This window comes from Magallana gigas, chromosome 2, assembly GCF_963853765.1.
Source record: "Magallana gigas chromosome 2, xbMagGiga1.1, whole genome shotgun sequence".
NCBI lineage: Eukaryota > Metazoa > Mollusca > Bivalvia > Ostreida > Ostreidae > Magallana > Magallana gigas.
This window is the reverse complement of record NC_088854.1, coordinates 39,447,682-39,467,836: the sequence shown is the minus strand read 5'-3', so window position 1 is coordinate 39,467,836 and position 20,155 is coordinate 39,447,682. Positions and strand designations below refer to the sequence as shown.

The window sequence follows — 20,155 nt, the reverse complement described above, 5'->3', positions numbered from 1 at the left end:
TAGCGGAGATATACGTCATTATTCTCTCGAAGTCGCCAGTTTATTTTTACTCGGACATTTACCGGTCTAGGGCTCACGATGGGATTTTGCCTATGACAACAGCAGTGTTGCAACAAGTCGAGAAACATTCAACTTGAAATTCGGCATGAGTATATCACATATATTTATATTACATTGAAATTAATGTGAGTTTATCAATTAATTTTTCAACACAGCGTTTACTAGTATGAGAGAGTACTATCTCTCTCAAGAAAACAAAACCAATGCACCATTACATACACGAAAAACTGAGAAATATTTCCCGTTAATTCTTAAATATTCATTAAATAATCATGAATTATATTTTGCAGTTGTAGTCTTGAACTCTTCTGATGCATATAATGAGCGATTTATTGTAATTGTGTATTTGTTTGTAACTAATTTAACAACATTTTTATCGCCATCAGCAATCAGTCCTGAACGAGAGATCAACACAAATTCTAATTACAATTCAGTTTATATCAATTACTGGTGATTAATTAGTGGTTAAATGGATGTAACAAAACAGTCCTTCTCAAAATCTACCTTTTTTATTAAAAGAGATATTTCAAAAGAACTTTTTATAGGGTTTTATTCAATACTACTAAATCAATTCATCAATTACTGTGTTTTTGATCGTGATAAAGATGAAGTTTGTCTTCTCTTTAACGAACATTCCATTCAAAATAATAAACAACGTCTTTCATTGATTAATTGACAGCAGTGAATGTCATTGGTAGTATGAAATCATACGTATTTAACCATAAGTGAATCGTCTTCTAATCGATGTTATATACCAGTCAACGATATATTATTGAGATAACGCCTATCAAAATCGTGGAAACATGCATAAATTATAAAAGGAAATAAAATAAATAACTTTCCGTACGCTGATTCAATTGTATCGAACCAATCATTTTTACTATGACAATGGCGTACAAATGCAATGCAAATCAAGTCTCGATTTTATCTAAACCTTATTTATTTTAGTTTTCTCAAGACATCTGTGGAAACGGTTAAAACTATTTTGAAAATTAAATACTAAATTTAAAAGAATTCTACAGCTTTGTCATTATTCTACCTTGATCATTTATATGACAACGTCTGAGCATTAAAAACAATAGCCATATCATTTGCAGTAGGACTGGCGGGTTACGGCAGAAAAGGAAAATGTGAATTAGATAACATGTTGTTATAAAATTTGTGTCAGAAACCAACATGCCGATTTCTATATCAAGACTTGTCTCTGTTATACACTTCACAAACGTTCCTATTTTTAATTTTAAAGTGGTCTCTTATAAAAAGAGACAGTTTTTGTATGTAAGAGTTCGTCGTAATTTGATTTCATTATCATAACAAACTAATATCATTGACAAAAGGGATTCACGTTGCAGTGTTGTGTTGTTCACCTGTGACTAGGCGTTATTGGTTGGACTTTGCTGACGGAAGTGTTCCGTCATGCCTGATTGGTTTGTACGTAAAAATTCCCCTCCCCTACCGTATTTAGGCCCATCAATCTGTCTACGTTCTGGAGTCTCTCGTGTCATCGTGCTAATATTACAATCATCACCCTCACAGTCTGACATATATTTCGTTGATTCGTTCTTTTTTTTACTCTTTCTCTCTCTCAAACTGTGTTTACTTATCATCATTTGGTTCTCAAAGACTAGTCAGAAGTATTATTGGTTTATCGATTTTTAACTTTTTAACTAAAATGAAAATTCTGTTGTTTGTGCTGTCCGCGCTACTTTTTTCTATCGTGGAGTCACAGATATTTAGGACTATTCGCTTTGTTCCTATTCCTTACCAAGGACCCCGAATTTTTAGAGGTAAATGTTACACATTTCTTTATAATTAATTTAATGTATAATTTCTAAATTAGATTTGAAAAAAAAAGAAATTGCAATATTTGCTGCTTTATTATTTTTTTAAACTTATTGCTATACTCACTGGTTTGAATTAACTTTATTCAATGTAAAATTCTCGAACATGACAAAGGTTACAAACTTTTTACGCCTTTTTTTATAGGGTCTTCTCCGGCATTTAATATCGGAAGATCTAGGTGGTCTTGGGGTCGTTGTTTTGATTATCCTTGGATTCCAGCGTGTCAAAGACTCTTTCGGAGGCCAAGACCAAATTGGCCTCAACCGAATTCCCGTTCGCAAACCCTTCCACCTCAGAACATTTGGCCACAACAACAACCTATAAACAGGCAACCACCAAGGAGAATCCCACAGCAACCTGGTCCCGGAAATGTTCCATTTCAGGCTCAGACTGGTTTTGTGCCAGATATTACACACATCCAGCCAGTTTGTAATGTAAGTATTTCGTACGGGTAAATGGTTCAGCCAAAAAAAATATATATAGATCGAGTACACAACTATGATTAAGAATTAACAGAATTTTTTTTATATCTTAATTCAACTAAAATTTACAAAACAAAATATCGCATTTAAGTTATCTTGTCCTTTTTAGATATCGTGTGCTCGAGGGTTAAGACTTTTAGCGGGAGAATGCCGTGATAGTAAGTTTTTGAACTATCATGCTTTTATTTCTATGATTTAGATCACATGTGCTCCTGGTCTTCTGTTGTATGGAGGAGAATGCCACTGTAAGTTACATGTATATGTGGTCTAATATCTTCCCAGTGCTTTGTGTTTTCCCATAATATCTAAAAATGGTATATTTTGTGGTCTGCTAGTAAATACAAAGTTGGTATACAGGTTAATGTTTGTATAGCAGATAAACGCCAAACCTTGTGTTTAAATTGTTTAAACTTGCAAATAGCAACTTTGCAGAAAGTATTTGTTGTGTATAATTATTCATTCACCTACACATAAATGTAGATCTATATACTAGTATCTGCTTTCCTGTGACAGATGTTTAGATGGTTACGTGTATATAAATGTAGATCTATATATTTGCATTTCTGTGACTGACATTAGATTGTTACATGTAAATAAATGTAGATCTATATATTTATTTTTCTGTAAAAACATTAGATGGACACATGTACGTAAATGTAGTTCTATATAATTATCTGCTTTTCTGTGACGGACAGTAGACGGTCACATGTAAATAAATGTAGATCTCTATATCTGCTTTTCTGTGACGGACAGTAGACGGTCACATGTAAATAAATGTAGATCTCTATATCTCTTTTTCTCTGACAGACATAAGATAATTACGTGTATATAAATGTAGATCTATATATCTGTTTTTCAGTAACATAAATTAGATAATTACGTGTATATAAATGCAGATCTATATATCTGCTTTTCTGTGATAGAAATATTACATGTGTATAAATGCAGATCTTTATATCTGTCTTTCTGTGTTAGACATTAGATGGTTACGTTTATATAAATGTAGATCTAGATATCTGGTTTTTTGTGACAAACATGGTTACACGTTATAAATATAGATCTATATATCTGCTCTTCTGTGACAGACTTTAGATGGCTACATGTTTACTAGTATTTAATTTACGCAGGTTTTTTGCAAATTATTTAATCAATTCTTTTGTTTCTTTCACAGTAGGACTGGACTCTTTATGTACTGTAAGTGTCCAAAATTGTATTTTCCTTTCAATCAATAAAAATAAAACTGAGTTACAAATCAATCTGATCGCAAATGCTACTAGAGAACTGTTTATTTTCTTAAAACAAAATCTGATATTTTCTGTCGTAATGGTTCCTCCTTTTTTTTAATGTTTAATGTTTTTTTCTTCTTTCTTCTACAGCCATCATGCCCTAATGGTTATATATGTCATCACGGACATTGTGACATTGGTATGTCTTACTTGATTTTTCTTTATTTAAATATTTCATATATAAATATATATTTGTATAACTAAGATGAAAAAAAAAAGATGCACGTATTATTTTTTCTTGTACTCTGTCTTTTTGAAATTGAATTAATTTATTTTCATAAAGTATCAATTTTTGAATAATTTATGTATGAAATGAAAACGACAATTCTTCTCACGTGGTCTTTTTTTTTATTTTCAGCTCCTTGTAATGTAAGTATGATGTATCACGGTCTTCTGATTATAAAACTGTACCATCGATCATTCTTCTATGTGAAAACCGCATACAATGGGGACGTTCCAAACTTTGGATATATTTTTTGTAGAGTCATGGACCAAAATAGTAACAATTTGTCTTTGAAGATTTATTAATTTGTAATTCGTATAACTTTTGACCTGTTTAGTTATTTAGCATTTTCTTCGGTGGCTAAGATCTGTTTATTAAGTAAATATTTTTGCGGTTTTGCGTCATTTTACTTCGTATATCAGATAAAAGGGCGTTTTTCAAGTTTTATAAGTGGAATTCGTTTGAATAATTTTTTTTCAAACGTATTAATTTTGGAATAATGTTGATATGGAATGTTTAAATGTATTACTTTCACATTTGTAAGAACGTGCAAGATTTCTTCAACATTTACAATTTCTAATTTTTTAAATGGTACCACACAATTGTCGTTGCTATTGTCATATATTAGATTAATATGATAATTCCATCTAAAAATAATTAATAGATTTGAGATATGTGCAAGCTGGTGTTATGTATGTATAGAATAAAATGACTTTGCAGATTTTGTCATCATTATTTTTTCCAGTCTTAGGCATACAAAATCATGACTCAAAGGTCTCAGATTAATATGATCTATTTCGATTATTATTTTAATTTAAAATTTAATATGTTATCAATGATATAACAATTTAGAATTGACATGAAAATTATTGGCGGAAAAGAACATTTCCTCACACCATTGCAGTTTGTGATTCTTTACAAATATTATATCGATGATAAATAATGAAGTCTTTGATTTCGTTTTTATTTATTTTATAGCCAGCATGTTCCAACGGAATGACATGTCGGGATGGAAAATGTATAGATAATCGTAAGTAATGATGGAGAATAGTTCCTAGATTTTTTTTATCAATTTAAATGAAAACATTTCGTTTATTTTGATTTAAACACATTAATATCATGACAAAATACTAATACCTGATTGAAAATAATGTCAGAAATTCTAATAACTGCATGTAAAAGTTAAAATGTGAATGTTCTTTTTTTATTTGCAGATCGCTGTGAGGTATGTATCAAAATCTTATTAATAATTGAGGTTCGCTGTATAAAAAAGTTTTGCGATATATAAATATGTACGATAACTGAATTAAATGGTAATGGAATTACATTTAGAATCATTCTTTATCAGTTCTATTAAAATAAATGCTAACACGACATGCTAAATAGATAATTATGAAAACTTTATATTTTTCCTTTTAAAAAGACGTATTACATTAGAATCATTTTGTAATAGTTTTTAATGCTCAACGCAGATGTTCTAAATTTATGATGCGGTAACTGTGGATAGATAAATTTGCATCGTATTTAAACTTTCTGTACTTTTTGTGTAGAATTTTACGCTTAATTTCAACCTGTAACGCGGATTTGAAAATAATAGATTCGTGGAAACAGAAATAAATTCCCCGCTGTTTTAATTACGTCATCAGTTTTGACCGTTTAATTTGTTACAATAAATAATCTGTGACAGTTTATTACATATAACATGACGTACAAGGTCATTCAAAGTAGAAACTGCCCAAGGATATACATCATGTAAACATTTTGATATGGTCATTATGGTCCTACACGTCTCTAATTAATTAAACATTATTATAATTAGTTAAACAACGTTGATATTATGTAACATTTTTTTAACGTTATCTACTTCCTAAAACAAACGCATGACAAATATATATACGCCATATTGCTCGACTTTGAATAAGGTCTTGCCTCAGACATTTATAGACCTACAATATAGACATTGGAAATGGGTTTTATTATTATTATTATTATTAGAAAAATACTGCGCATAAAGTTGTGCATTTTGAGTTAATCTAGTTCCATTTCATTTGCAATTTTAATTCAAGTAACCAATCAAATACAGAAAATAGATTCCCCTGATGGGGAAAAAATCTTTATATCGTAATAATACTTAAATTTTACTATTATAACTAATTTGTTGTTTCCTAAGCATAAAATGTTGAACCAGCAAATCAATTATATAAACTAAGAAAATAGTTTTGGAATATCTTAATTATTAAACCAAAATTCTATGTATGATTGTACATATAGGTATGTTTCCCATTTGAACTAGCATTACATGTAATGTAATAGGTATGTCCCATTTTAATCAGTATTACATTTAATGTAATAGGTATGTATCCCATTTTAACTAGCATTACATGTAATGTAATAGGTATGTCCTATTTTAATTAGTATTACATTTAATGTAATAGGTATGTATCCCATTTTAACTAGCATTATATGTAATGTAATAGGTATGTAACCCATATTAACTAGAATTACATGTAAAGTAATCTTTGTTTTTCAGCCTGCTTGTTGTCCAGGACAGGTGTGCCATCGGGGAACATGTCTGGCAGGTAAAATGATGAAATTTTCTAATATATACAGACTTAATTTGTAAATAAAAATGGCCTAATCAAGCACTTTGCAAGAATTAAGAAGATTGCGCTACTTTCAAGTGAATGTAATTATTTGCCATTTGTTTCATTGCTTTCAAGTGGCAATTTTTTTTAAAATTTGAGTCTTTTTGTATGTGATGACATTTTGGAAAATTCTTTCAGAGAGTTCTGTTCCTAGTGGTCCAGTATGCGATGTAAGTATTTTGATAACATACATTTGTACATGTACAAGTATTTGATTTTCTATACCTGACATTCATATACACTATGAAAATCTCTTCATGATAAAAAAAAAAGACTTAACTGTTTTTTATTTCGTTTACAGCCACCATGCCCTCCAGGCTTTGTTTGTCATGACGGCCATTGTGACAAAGGTAGTACTAACTAAATTACGATTATTATTATTTCGCACAAATATGTAATAGGCTCATTGCAAAGAGGATTTGTAGATAACCAAACCTTCGTCATATAACAATCGGCCAATTGTTGTAAATAAAACCTTATCGAAGTCGAAGATCAATACAGTGACTTGGCTAAAAAATAATACAACAGATACAATGTATTATGATTTCGGAAAATGTGCGTAAGCTAGTATGACAAGCTAAAAATACAGTAATGTCCGTCGACCTGTCAACCGCTTCCTGATGATGAAATTATTGTCAGCAAGAGTTGAAAATGAAATGTGTAAATATTTTACTGCAAAAGTATAATTACATGTACAGTGTGTTCTATACTTCTATCGGAATGCCTATTGAATAAACAGATTCACGAGTTATGGTGATTACACTTTTAACATCTTTTATTGAAAATCAGTCTTGTGTTGGTTAAGAAACTATTTTTTGCATCGCAATAATGACAATATAGTTGTGAAACTGTCAGTTTAATAATGCTTATGTAACGACTGCTTTTGCTTAAAACTGATGTTTTTGACATGATTTACAAAATCAAATTGATTAATAGAATATTGAAACGTGATAGTTTATTTCATTTTGAATTTATTTCAGAGTCCTCTTCACACTTACATGAAGCACAGTGTCGGGTAAGTTTTTTAATCTCTATAATGCTGAAACTACCGAAAAAACAGTTATACAGCGCATGCACGGATCGAGACAATTTTTCCAGGGGGGGGGGGGGGGGGGTCTGACGCTCATTTAAGTTTCCCGGGGGGAGGTGTCTTGGGCGTATTTTTGGTAATTTTATAATGTAGATTTAAAGGAATTTGAATTTTGCAGGGAGGGGTCTGGAACCCCTTTACCCCCGCCCCCAAAGAACTGCAACTATATTGAATTAACGATTTTTTCAAAGACTTAAATAGAATGAATTTATAGTGAATATACAGCAACAAATGTTAAACGAATTTAAAAAATGTAGTGTATTAATCTATGTACCATTTTTCAGGAACCATGTCCCATTGGATATGTGTGCCACAATGGACACTGCGACATAGGTATCGTTAATCGATCATTTTTTAACCATTAATTTTTCTCATCAAAATCCAACTTTTTCTTTACTCATAATTGATTTAATAATACATTTCTAGTGGGCTAATTAGATTTATTAAGAATTTTGTCACAACTGTTACAAAATGTTTACAGCTGGCAAGAAATACTTGAAAGGGACTATGCGAATTGGGTTGATTGATAATTTTCTTTTCTTACTTCTACAGAAACAAGCGGACCAGACACGTGCGCTGTAAGTAAAGACAATCAATCTGTCTACTAAAGACTAAGTTTAACCCTCTTAGCTTTCACTATTCGTGAACCTCTTTTTACGATATGACCGACTCATTATAATTAAGGGTTTATTTTCTTTTTCTTGTATACAGGTTCCATGTGTTCCGCCCGAAGTATGCAACCACGGACATTGCGAACTTGGTAAAGCCTCTTCATCATTTATTTACTCTTTTATAACATTGAAATTGATAACAAGTCTGCAGTGGAAGATAATTGATTTGCTCTTTTACAACCGTCAAGTTTATATAAAATTAAGGTCATGAATACATGTATATATTTTCTTCCATTTGTTAGATCGCCATACGCTGACACATCTCACTAATCCCAGTCTGGATCATACCCATGACCATTCACAGCCCGGGGCCGGGGGTGCTCTGATCCCCATAACGAGACAAACGGGTCATAATGATCATCACCGCGAGGGACCGGGAGGAGGAGACCACGACCACCACCACCAGGTCAGGAATCAACAAGGGGGAGGGCCAGGAAGTCAGGTGACCGACTTCTTTGTAGGAGGCGGCAGAAGGACCACCCCGGGTGCGTTCGGATCCCAGTTTCAGCAGAATGGCGGAGGAGGAGCGAATGATATTCACGCTAGGATCGCCAGCGAATTCAGGCGGTCTAATATACCAGACAGCCAGTTAGGTGTCGATTTGAGCTCAATCCTCTTCCAGGACCCCGTCACTGGCCAAGGGGTCAACATTTCTCCTTGAACTTAAAGTATATATTTCAATATGTCAAATAAATTGATTATTCCCCGTTCAATGCATTGGATTTGATGCAAGAAGAAGAAAAACAACCAAGCCCAAACTGGATGAATGAAATCCACTTATAAGTACAAACAAGTGCAGACCTGATATTGACTGTGCAGTACTTTAATCATATGGATCTCGGTGCTATTTATGAGACTTTTCATTTGTTTCAAGTGCATATATGCAAACATAAAAGCATAAAATGAGAATCTTAAACGTTCGATTGGGTAACATCTGCAGTGAGATTTGAATGAAGAATTTGTTTGTAAGATGGATGATGTCCATTAATCTCCCAGAGGAGTTATGGGTTTATGTCAAGTACGTGTAAACTTTGTTTCGTCTCTTGGGAAATATATATTATTTATTCATTTGTACATGAGCACTCATTTTATAAGATTTACATATACATGCATCATTTTATACACACCGTATTTACTTTATTGTAATGATATTTCGATTCAACCGTATTTCATTTTCATGAGACATCATTCTTTGCATTTCTGAGAACAACTATTTAGTATCTTTTGGGATTTTTTTTAAATTTTTTAAATGTAGACTGGTGTAAAATAAATTCTAAAAAAAAATTGTACATCCAAATAAAGAATGTAACATTCAAAGATTTTGTGTGAAGATCATTTACGCTTGAAGAAAATTCAAATACCCAGAAAGCGTATTTTGATGAGAGTATTGAAATAGGTATTTATCCATTTCAAAATAATGTACACGTATTCACGTAACCTTTGAAAATCTACAATATTATTGTGTAATATACAGAGGGTTTTTTTTTATTATTCTAACACATATCATTTCTCCACGTTTATATTGTAGACGGAAAGCTTTTTTTTATTTTAATGTTATATGACATTTCAATGTTTTCTTAGAAAATGATACACTCTTTTATATACTTTTTATTTTATGATTCCTACTGTCATATCTGTAAGTTTGATATTAGGACTGTAACTAAAAAAAATGATGTAATAGTTAATTAAGATTTTTTTCTTATTCTTAACCCTTATTCAAGATAAGCTTATCTATATGAATAATTATTTATACTTAGTTCAACATGTTTCCATAATGTACATGTATGTATATTGTATAATTTACAAATACGATAGCAATACAATAAAGTGGTTGCATACATGTCGTTAATGGTTACTTATTCTAGTTAAAAAAGAAAAATAATTCAGATATCATGTATGTATGTCTATGATTGCCCTTTAAATGACGCAATTCTAAATAATATAGATTCTAAAACATCGGATAATTTAAGAATATCAAGTCCCATACCTCAAGAAATAAATGAAGATTTGACTAGAGTACAAACCATTTATATTTCACAATGCTTGTTATCTTGTACAAATGTGTAACTAAGACTAAATGACTCTTGAAAAAATGGGACGGGTATGAAATCATCGGTGGACAAATTTACTGAATGATTATGTATTGATGGCGCTTGACCGGAAGTGGACAGAAAATTGGACACTTGCAATAATCGCCTATATATATTGATATAAGATTAGATTTTGCACTTACACATTTTATCCACTAAATTTTAATCAGGAAATAAAAGGATAAGATGCGTTTTTGCAACTGTGAGCACTAGAAATTCACTTATGCGGAATTCATGCGGAACAGCTACTAGGTGTATGGAAATAATGTAAAATCTGATAATCCTAAAACGTTAACAAGCTATTAATGTATAAGACAATTTATTTATATTTTAAATAGAACTAAAAATAATAAATAGAGCTTACATTGATATGCATATGCAAATTGAAATACAAGAATATATTTGATAAATATGGATCAAACGAAAAAGAAATGACTAAGAATTTTGTTCCCTTTCCAATCAATTGCCTGCTGCCCAATCCTATTATGTAATATTTTTTTTTACATAATAAAATATTGTTTAAATTAAATCAAGGTTATTTTAACTTTACCAATACTATTTAGCTGGCCTTCAAATTTCTTTATTTCATTTATTTCATTATCAAAATGTATATAACAATAAATTCCCTATAAAATTTGTGAATCTTGATTGATTTTCTTTAATAAATTCGAATTTCAAATGGTATACGTGCGGTTTTTCCCTCATAAAAACACGTGTACTTATTTGAAAAAGAAACGTGCCCTGAATGAATTATGTCATGTGCTATTATCAAAGTCACCAAAACGTCCTAGAGATGTGAACTGCAAACAATGTCCTATTATTCTGGGAGCAAATTGCTTCACAGTTTGTCCTCTACCATCTTCTAAAAATTTTGGAAAAGATTCCCCAACAGATTTTAAATTAATATTGAAGTATTTTTTGAATAGGACTAAATAGGTAAATAAGTAGGCATTAAATCAATTTCCTCTTCCTTATTAGAATTTACGTGTGTTCTTAGGTAAACCACTGATTTATTGAATTTGTGTCATGAAGTTCAAACAAAACAAATAGCGTCAATCCGAATAGTAAAACGTGTTCGAAACAAACCACACGGTTTTCCTATGAACCTTTGTACTTTTAATTAGTCAATCTGGATTTCCTTGTGTATACACAAAATGTGTTTTTGGTGATTATTTTCTCTGTCATGTTCGTTGCAGTCGTGGGTTATTTTTTTTATTCGGGGTCAAAGGTCATCATTATGGTGGCTGATGATTACAGTGTATCTGTGACGTCGTCATTTGTCAGAGTGCTCATGCGTGTGATTGATGTGCAGTATGACAGATAACGACCAACTTCTGACAATTCCCTCGTCTTTTCCATACTGCACAATCTTCGACAAAGGAAAGTGGGTTTGTAATAAAAAAAAATAGACATTATTAGGAGGCACAATAATACACAGTACCTGTATTCTAGTTTACAATCGGGATTTATACTTTTATTTATCCATCAAGGTAGGATTTTATTCCAGATAGGTTTACTCATAACTGCAATAACAAGGCTTGCTTTTTTATAAAAGAAAATTACAACATGGAAAAAGAATCAAATTCAATCAAGATAACGAAGTAATACAGGTATAAAAAAGAAGTTAGAAATTATGTTAATAAAGAATGACATGTACGAGAGCAAATGCTTGACAGAAAATCTCGAGCAAACCGTGTAGAAGCACAAGGGCATTTTTTAAAATCATCAAAGGTACATGTAATGTTGGTGCTATAATATTTTTCGTCAATTTAAAATAGTTATTCAATTCTTGCAGCGTCTTTCATAAAGCAACAAATGTGGTTACAGATATGCCTCCTTTCTTCTATATACTACATTTGTTCGGCTCAACAGAACAGTAAGTACAAAAATTTTCAACACTTTGTGATTTTGTTCTCGTTAATATTGTATTATCTTATATAAATTTTTAACCCCCCCCCCCCCCCCGGAGGTGGGTGTTTAATTGAATAGCAATATATAATCAAAATTAGATGTTGGATCCGCCTGCTTACTTACTTACTGAAACTGTTTGAACACAATTTTATTCAATAGTTTTACATTCATTTAAATGTTCTTAGATTTCAGGGGGAGGATCTTTCATAATCCATTCATGGTGAGGGTGATACGAAGAGACCCCCAGCCACCCCCTCCTGCAACGTTAACAAGACCACGTGCTTCTTCCTCGCCATGTCCAGTTAGTATCTGTAATGGATGTCTCAAAAAAGTATTTCTGTGGTTAATAATATGATATTTTAACATTTTCCCGGGTTTTATTTCTTAGGATGAATGTGACCCGGGCTATGTTTGCTATGGAGGCGGATGTCAACAAAGTAAGATTAATGTACAAGAAGTATAGCTATATCAATCATATATGATAATTACATGTATATAAGCTTCGAAACGATGCATAGATTAAAAGTTCAATTCGATTAATTCAGATAAAAACAAATTGACCATCGATTGAGTTTCATCAGTTTGTCAATAAACATTGCTTTTCCTTTCTTTTTGTAGTGGGTGACTCTCTTTGTAGTGTAAGTAAACGTAGAGAGAGAGAGAGAGAGAGAGAGAGAGAGAGAGAGAGAGAGAGAGAGAGAGAGAGAGAGAGAGCCCATACATGTATATTTACATCTACCAGGCATAATTTCCTCTATTTCTAACGGAAACTTATAGTTAATTCATAGCTCTATAGAAACAGCCAGACTGAATCTACACGCCCTATTTATCGATTGGTCGAAATCTACAGCGGCTGAAAGTGACAGGACTGAAATTGACACGCCCTGTTTATCGATTGGTCTGAACCTACAGCGACCTTAGTAAAATCCCGGACTGCACGAAATAATCATGACGATGCCAGACTCAAAGTCTCACAGGAGACGATTTGGCTGTTTCTTATAGCTAATGTACCTTTGTACATTAACAGTAAATTAGTGAATTTTACTAACTTTTCATAATCAGTTTATTAATTAGTTTAAGAAAGATGTTAATATAAACAATAAAATGATGAAGGTAGCGATCATTGCAGGAAAAATTTACATTACCCGCTAACGAGGGTTATGTATTTTTCCTGCAATGTCGCTACCTTCATATCCCGAATGAATCACCAAAGAAAGCATTTTATTGTTTAAATGATTTTTTAAGATTTTATGATTTTTATTACGTATGATTTTTTTTATTGAAAGTCGTTACTACGCAACGCCTTAAATATTTCAGCTACATTCTTTTCTAAATTCGTTGCTAAAATGCAGTAAGGGCGAAGTTTTTTTTTCTTGTTTAGCTAATTATTAGCTGGGTTTGAAAAATAACATTTTGTAATGAGCTAAATATTTTCACTAAAATTTGTTGCTGTATAGGTAATTAGTGTTTTTTAAAGAATTGAACTTCCTCATTTACTAAAATGATTTTCGCTCACTGCTCCTGGCAAATCATTTTATATTTCAATTAAATCCTCGTAGTAGGAAATTAAGCTAGTCTATTGCAGACTTCAACTTTGGCACCAAACCATAAACAAATCCCTTTATTTTATTCTATCTGATCTATCATGACGTTGATTGATTTATAACATTTTACGACAATCAATGTATCTATTTCATTAATACATTTGATAATACTCAATATTTATATATGTACATCAAATCAATTATATTAAATAATTGTATTTTGATTATTATTTTATACAAAGTCTTTTGCATGAGAAATTTGATGTTTTGATTTGATTTTCTTGTTTAGCCGATGTGTGAGGAAAACCACACGTGCCATCACGGCCACTGCCATTACGGTAGGTGTTTGGTTGTTTCCGGTTACCATTTTTTTTTTTTTGGAATATTTAAATACATTTTGATTGATACGTATAATCGCGTATCTAACAATTTATTTACCCTATAAAAATTATAACTACTTTGTTGATATTGATTTTTTTTTTTTTGGTCTTTTCAGAACCCTGCAGGGTAAGCTGAAATTCTTTCTACATAATTTTATCACAAATTTTGCCAATAATAATTATTTTTAAAAAAGAAAACCTCCCAGAGTGTGAAATGGCTAAGAAATTCAGACAACAAGAGTAGTTAAATTTTTTTATTCAACTTCACTGGTTTGCTTACATAAAAACTATTTGATATGATGTAACACTTAAAAACTCCTTTTCACACAAAAAAAATATTGCTTAAATACGCAATACGGAAACAACATTAGTTAGTATGAAGTCATGACGTCATAAGCTTTAAGAATATTCCGCGGATCTAAATAAATAAGATTTTTGATATTTTTTTAATTGTTTACATTTCAATTAGCCTTCATGTGGAAATGGGCAAAGATGCATCAATGGCAGATGCGAAGACAGTAAGTAAAATGTTACAAACACAGAAACTGAGATTAATTTTTATTTAATACATTGCACATTACAAATCACTTATTTTTTCAGCAAATAGTTTTATTAACTTTCTTCTTCTTTTCTTTTTTTAGTCCCTTGCAGAGTAAGTATCCATCTTAAGAAAGTATCCATCTTAAGAAAAATTTCCATTAAAACAAGAACATACGATCTATTAAAAATGTCAGTAGAAGATTAAGAAAAACTGTATCAGGAAATACCTGGTAAATGTTACAAACTAGGACAGTAAGAGACAGAATGAAAATTATAATAGTGACATCAATCAATGGGAAGAAAAAAAATTCAAAAGATGATGTTCATCACTCATATCAAATTGGAATTCTTTGAATGAATGTATACAGTCAAAATATTTAAATCAACATCATAATTATTATATACTGCTGTGGTCTTTAAACATGACATTCATGACTGATACGATTTTACAAGTAATTTATTTCACAAATTTATTACGTTTTAGCCGAGATGCCCAGCCGGATTTGTTTGTAACAGGGGAAGTTGCGATAGAGGTAGGTACAGTGCAATCCATCAAATCGTTATTTCCTGGAATTTGTGTTGCACTGTAGACAAAACGATTGCATTTTCTTATTCCCCCTCATGTATTTGTTTGTAGACAGAGGTGGCCAATGTACCGTAAGTAATTTTCAAACAACGTTGAAATATTCGAAGAGATCAAAAAATTAAAATCGAAATATTCATCAGTCTTATTTGTATACATGACATACATGTACGTATAAGATATAAACAAAGTATTTTGATATTGATGTATATGTATAGTTAACATACTCTTTGAATGAGACATCATTTTTTGGCTTACAAGTACGTGATAAAACACGTAAGCTTACATTTCTGCACCTTATGCATAATTAATTTTCATATTAATTTTTCTCCCCACCAGCCGGCCTGTCCCCCGGGCTACAGATGTCATGATGGTCATTGTGACGTACTGAATTGTAAGTCTGTCTCTCTGTTTTCAATATTGATTCATGATCACTTGATATCCCAATTAATATCAATTGCTGTTAAATAAATTAGATATAATTTTCCTTCCTGAATAAATCATCTACACACGAAAAATAGTTTTTAACAAGTCGACTAAGCATTTTTTTAATCTTTATAAACGGAACTCAAATCAATTTTAAACAAAGACATTCGTCAGCCTTTTGGGAATCTGTTGACGTCATTTTCATAAGCCCACAGTGACAATTCTAGCCAATAACGAGCTTTGAAATCGACATATGTGTATTTAGGGCGCTAGTGAATAATCCTTAAAAACGTTAAATGGTCAACGAAACATAAATATTTTTTTTTTGTTTTGATTCCTAGATTCTTTTGCATGACATGTGCAAGGAAAATATTTTTACCTACATGTATCAACGTTCAAATGAATAACTTTGAAACTAACTTGATGTGCTTTTTTTTATTTACAGCTAATCCACATCATGAAACATGTGATGTAAGTATTAGAAAATATTAGAATATAGTATACCTAGATCAAGATGATTACTGCGCATACGCGGAAATGTTGAAAAATCGGTGGTGGAGGGGGGTGTTTTATAAGTTTCCATACGGCCGTATTCCTTTTCTAATTACCAACCCCACTTACTTTCCATGAATCACATATTTACACCTGGTAGCTAGTGCCTCTTATTTTATCCATTTCAAAATTTTACTTTTCTTTAAATAAAGGGTGTTTTAATCTATTTTACATATTAAACGATTTTGTTTGTTGTTTTTTTTTTTATAAAGCATCAAGTCCCAACAAATTGAGATTTTAAAAGTGTAAATAAACAATGCAATCTGTATTTTTGCTATCATAGCATATTCGTCTGCAGATGGAGCCTGTGATGAACATGTCAGTCTATATTTATGCTATCAATAATATAATCCTATTTGTTCTACCGTGTGGGGAAAATGGGATTTTAATTTTTTTTTAAAAATCCAACATCCACCAGGCGTCCGTTTTAATATATTTCTAATTAGACATTCATTTTTTAGTGAATTTTGTCTTCGATGTTTCTGAGGCGTTCACAAAGTCGTATTGGTAGGATTTTATGTTCTTTGGGGTTTTTTGTAGAGGCCTTGTCCCCCGCCATCGCGATGTGTGGAAGGCCATTGTACGGGAGAAGCCCTTACAGTCGGTAAGATGCGTTGTACATTGTCAATATAAAGTCATTTCAATTTATAAGGAATTAGACATTCTCATTCTCTGAGCAGCCATTATGAGGTGATCAAATACTGTCAAAGGGGGGGGGGGGGTGATCGAACATAATACAGCCCGAAGGGATTTATGATGGGATTAATTACACCCGACCGTATTTGATCGCTTCATTATATTCAAAGAATGATTTCTTATTAGTTATATTTATATAAAGAAGATGGGTGGATAAGGCGTGTAAAATGCCCATACGCGGTCGGACAGGCTACTAAAAAAATTAAAGTATCAACAAATCTGATGGGTTTTTTTTAAAATCATTTAAAACAATATTTATTTAACAAATCATTGATTTGTAACCTGTAGGTATGTTCAATACTTGGAATATATTGACTCAAACAGGCGTATACGTATCAAAACCTGCAAATATTGTCATTTTTTAGAACTTAAAGGCATTTTCTTTTATAGAGTGGGTCTGTACTCCATATTTTTCTCATAGTCTAATTAAGGTCTAATGGAAAACAAAATATCATTTTGTACCCCAACAACTGAACGTATTGAAAAAATAATACAAGTCCGGTAATTCGTGACCTTAGTCACACATAATATTTAAAAAGTCGCCTTTGTTGTGTCTGAAATGGCTCAGTGGTTAGAGTACCTGGCATAAGCTAACCGTATATACCTAGGGTTTTTTATGTTACGGGTTCGATACCACCAAAATTTCCGACAATATTTTTTTTCCTTATTTTTTGTTAAATATATTAAAAACTGACTATAGTTAGAAAATTTGCTTTTGCAAAGTTGTATTATAATATACATGTATTTGAATAGATTTAATTGGGGAAAAATAAATTTAAAATCGTATTTCACTACTAAACCGAATGGGCATTCGCGCCATCTTATTCCCCCATCTTCAAATTTCAGCAATTGTACGATTAGATAAACTAGTCATTGAAGAAATGTGTTTGAGTATACATTACAATGTGGATTCGTAGTGTTATCACAGACAAAGACACAAAAAATGTAAATGTTAAGTGCTATTTTACAAAAGAAGATATGGTACACATGTAATTGTAATAAGTTTGTCAAATTGTAACTAATCATGACGTTAATTTAAGAAAGGTATTGAGAAGTAATTTGAGTTTGATTTTATAAGGTGCGGTAAGTCCGACAGATGTTCGTTCAGTCAACAACAACAACCCGACATCACATCTACCTAATCAACCAAATTTCCAAAATCTACCAAACCTGCCGTTTTTAACACGTGGTCAAATACCACCATTTGTCCCTGGTAGTCAACCTGGGCAGTTCTCTCCACTTACTCCGAACGAGCAAACCAATTCCTTACCATCAAACGACCCGAATTCCAGATGGCTTGTTCGGGACTCTTCGGGAACAAGGTTTCCGCCCTTTATGAGACCTGCACCCGAAATAATAAGACCTGGTGGTGCCACCAACATCCCGAACAATCCGAGAGTTCCGGGTTCATCTGGACAGATCGATCCTAATCCTTTTCCAAATGCAGCTGATTTATTCCCGCCAATAACGGAAAATTCCAACTCACTTCCGCCTTTCAGTTTACCAAGAGGTCCATCAAATATAGGTGGCGGATCATCCCCCTTGAGTGGCGTTTCTAACTCCGGAACGGGGATGTCTCTGCCTCCTCTCACTGCATTAGGGGGTCTAAATCCCCGAGCGATGCCCCCGGCACAGGGGCCAGTGCAAGGTAGACCGGGAAACGGAGGAGAACTTCTTATACCAGACATAGCCGAGATTTGCCAGGGTGGCAATTGTAACGGAGCACCACTCGCTCCTGGTCAGTAGCATTAGTTTAAATCTACCTATAAATATAATTCCAAGCCTTGTTTATTAAAAGTGAAAATGATTGATGCAAAAAAAAAATCAGTGGAATTTTGATGCAGGTTATTTGTTTGTTAAAGGTTCTAACGTTGGTCTCAATAACCAAAGGCCTACCGCCCCTCAGACACAGACACAAATGGTTGGAAGAGGAGATAACTGTGGAGAGGTTTGTGCGCTCTCTCTCTCTCTCTCTCTCTCTCTCTCTCTCTCTCTCTCTCTCTCTCTCTCTCTCTCTCTCTTCAGTTCTGAGTTATTTAAAATTTCCTTTATTTTTCCTTTTAGATGACATGTTTTGAGAACGAGTTTTGTTTTGATCCAATGACGTCGACCTGCATCGGAGGTATGCATTTTATTCATTCAGTGTTATTTTGTTTCCAATTATAAATAGTTAACTGATTTGTTGCTAAAAGAATTCGCTTTTGTTTTTAGGAAAGGAAATGATACTAGTTTTGAACGATATAGATAGAATTTAAAAATTTCAAAATGAAACAAAAATATAGTACTTAATTGTTGCATTTAATTAAATTATCCGGTGTGAAAAAATAGTGTACGATAATCTGATTGACAAGTGAACGTTCCATCAAGTTTCTGAATGCTAAATATGACTCAGACTATAGTAGCATGAAACGTTTCTAGATTATAATTATATCTTGATAATAATCAAATAAACTTTTTTTCAAAATTATCAAAATAATTTTGATTTACACTTTCAGTGAACACAGGGGATGCGAGAGCGCCTTGACACCCTTTGTCTGGTTAAAATGGATGAATTTTTACAGGCTGTCTCTGTCTGTTTTGTTTATTTACATATTATATATAATTTGTTTGTTATGTTTTATTGTTCATTTTATTTATTGAATAAATCTTATATAAAGGTACTTGTATTTATATTCTTAAACGTTTTGAATGAACAAAAATGGATTGAGCATATACTATCTAAAAAATATGTATTGTCATAATACACTTTGATAACTTTTTTCAGATCGGGGAAAAATGTGCAAGGTTTGGTTGAAAATCTTTAAAAATTGATAGATCTATCATAATTTTAACCTGGTTTCGTACGATATGATAATAGACCCAATGGAATCTTTTAATTAAATGGCCTGGTAGGCAATTTCTAATTCAAAGGTTTACTCATTATTTCATGTAATTCAACATTTACACATTACGAACTACACTTGAAATATTTTGCAAGGTTTCTTTTATCAAAATATTTAATTTACATGAACTACATAGCTTAACGTCTTTTATTAATCGAAATCGTTTTACCTTGTAAAAACAAACCCTTGCAACAAAATTACTCTTTTGGTTATGATCTTTTATTTAGTTCAAAACTAAGCTTGAAACTTTAT

The 20,155-nt window shown here is 32.0% G+C and overlaps 4 protein-coding genes across 8 annotated transcripts; all 4 read left to right on the top strand.

Moving 5' to 3' along the window:
• The first annotated feature begins 1,427 nt into the window (after positions 1-1,427).
• LOC136273004 (uncharacterized) lies at positions 1,428-4,390 on the top strand. 2 transcript variants are annotated; one of them, XM_066076517.1, is made up of 6 exons: positions 1,428-1,847; positions 2,047-2,336; positions 2,584-2,629; positions 3,556-3,578; positions 3,761-3,809; positions 4,029-4,390. In XM_066076517.1, the coding sequence occupies exons 1-6, from the start codon at positions 1,733-1,735 to the stop codon at positions 4,196-4,198; spliced, it is 693 nt and encodes a 230-aa protein (XP_065932589.1). In that variant the 5' UTR covers positions 1,428-1,732; the 3' UTR covers positions 4,199-4,390. The 2 variants fall into 2 exon arrangements, with proteins under 2 accessions (XP_065932589.1, XP_065932588.1); XM_066076516.1 differs by lacking the exon at positions 2,584-2,629 and adding an exon at positions 2,494-2,542 and having other exon boundaries at positions 1,431-1,847; positions 4,029-4,381.
• Positions 4,391-4,889: 499 nt separating this feature from the next.
• On the top strand, positions 4,890-9,895 carry LOC105341592 (uncharacterized). The gene is made up of 10 exons (XM_066071734.1): positions 4,890-4,923; positions 5,108-5,118; positions 6,424-6,472; positions 6,677-6,708; positions 6,840-6,888; positions 7,519-7,553; positions 7,913-7,961; positions 8,181-8,206; positions 8,340-8,388; positions 8,542-9,895. The coding sequence occupies exons 1-10, from the start codon at positions 4,890-4,892 to the stop codon at positions 8,958-8,960; spliced, it is 753 nt and encodes a 250-aa protein (XP_065927806.1). The 3' UTR covers positions 8,961-9,895.
• Positions 9,896-11,650: 1,755 nt separating this feature from the next.
• On the top strand, positions 11,651-14,423 carry LOC136273003 (uncharacterized). 4 transcript variants are annotated; one of them, XM_066076513.1, is made up of 7 exons: positions 11,651-11,777; positions 12,185-12,265; positions 12,486-12,601; positions 12,689-12,737; positions 12,919-12,938; positions 14,134-14,182; positions 14,341-14,423. In XM_066076513.1, exons 2-7 carry the CDS (start codon positions 12,205-12,207, stop codon positions 14,358-14,360), a joined length of 315 nt encoding a protein of 104 aa, XP_065932585.1. In that variant the 5' UTR covers positions 11,651-11,777; positions 12,185-12,204; the 3' UTR covers positions 14,361-14,423. The 4 variants fall into 4 exon arrangements, with proteins under 4 accessions (XP_065932585.1, XP_065932587.1, XP_065932584.1 ...); XM_066076515.1 differs by having other exon boundaries at positions 11,706-11,773; XM_066076512.1 differs by having other exon boundaries at positions 11,721-11,879; positions 14,341-14,421.
• A 447-nt stretch (positions 14,424-14,870) lies between these two features.
• LOC105341590 (uncharacterized) lies at positions 14,871-19,675 on the top strand. Its single transcript, XM_011448180.4, has 10 exons — positions 14,871-14,876; positions 15,249-15,297; positions 15,402-15,421; positions 15,687-15,741; positions 16,219-16,244; positions 16,866-16,929; positions 18,100-18,759; positions 18,884-18,969; positions 19,086-19,143; positions 19,517-19,675. The coding sequence occupies exons 7-10, from the start codon at positions 18,357-18,359 to the stop codon at positions 19,543-19,545; spliced, it is 576 nt and encodes a 191-aa protein (XP_011446482.3). The 5' UTR covers positions 14,871-14,876; positions 15,249-15,297; positions 15,402-15,421; positions 15,687-15,741; positions 16,219-16,244; positions 16,866-16,929; positions 18,100-18,356; the 3' UTR covers positions 19,546-19,675.
• The last annotated feature ends 480 nt before the right edge of the window (positions 19,676-20,155 follow it).

Bases quoted from the DNA above. Each gene is read 5' to 3' on its own strand.
- LOC136273004 (XM_066076516.1), top strand. From the start codon at position 1,733: ATGAAAATTCTGTTGTTTGTGCTGTCCGCGCTACTTTTTTCTATCGTG. The intron at 1,848-2,046 runs GTAAATGTTACA...CTTTTTTTATAG, and splicing joins AGGACCCCGAATTTTTAGAG to GGTCTTCTCCGGCATTTAAT. The intron at 3,810-4,028 runs GTATGTCTTACT...TTTTATTTTCAG, and splicing joins TCACGGACATTGTGACATTG to CTCCTTGTAATGTAAGTATG.
- LOC105341592 (XM_066071734.1), top strand. From the start codon at position 4,890: ATGACATGTCGGGATGGAAAATGTATAGATAATC. The intron at 6,889-7,518 runs GTAGTACTAACT...AATTTATTTCAG, and splicing joins TGACGGCCATTGTGACAAAG to AGTCCTCTTCACACTTACAT. The intron at 8,207-8,339 runs GTAAGTAAAGAC...TCTTGTATACAG, and splicing joins GCGGACCAGACACGTGCGCT to GTTCCATGTGTTCCGCCCGA.
- LOC136273003 (XM_066076513.1), top strand. From the start codon at position 12,205: ATGTGGTTACAGATATGCCTCCTTTCTTCTATATACTACATTTGTTCG. The intron at 12,266-12,485 runs GTAAGTACAAAA...AAATGTTCTTAG, and splicing joins TTGTTCGGCTCAACAGAACA to ATTTCAGGGGGAGGATCTTT. The intron at 12,939-14,133 runs GTAAGTAAACGT...TTTCTTGTTTAG, and splicing joins TGGGTGACTCTCTTTGTAGT to CCGATGTGTGAGGAAAACCA.
- LOC105341590 (XM_011448180.4), top strand. From the start codon at position 18,357: ATGAGACCTGCACCCGAAATAATAAGACCTGGTGGTGCCACCAACATC. The intron at 18,970-19,085 runs GTTTGTGCGCTC...TTTTCCTTTTAG, and splicing joins GAGGAGATAACTGTGGAGAG to ATGACATGTTTTGAGAACGA. The intron at 19,144-19,516 runs GTATGCATTTTA...TTACACTTTCAG, and splicing joins GACGTCGACCTGCATCGGAG to TGAACACAGGGGATGCGAGA.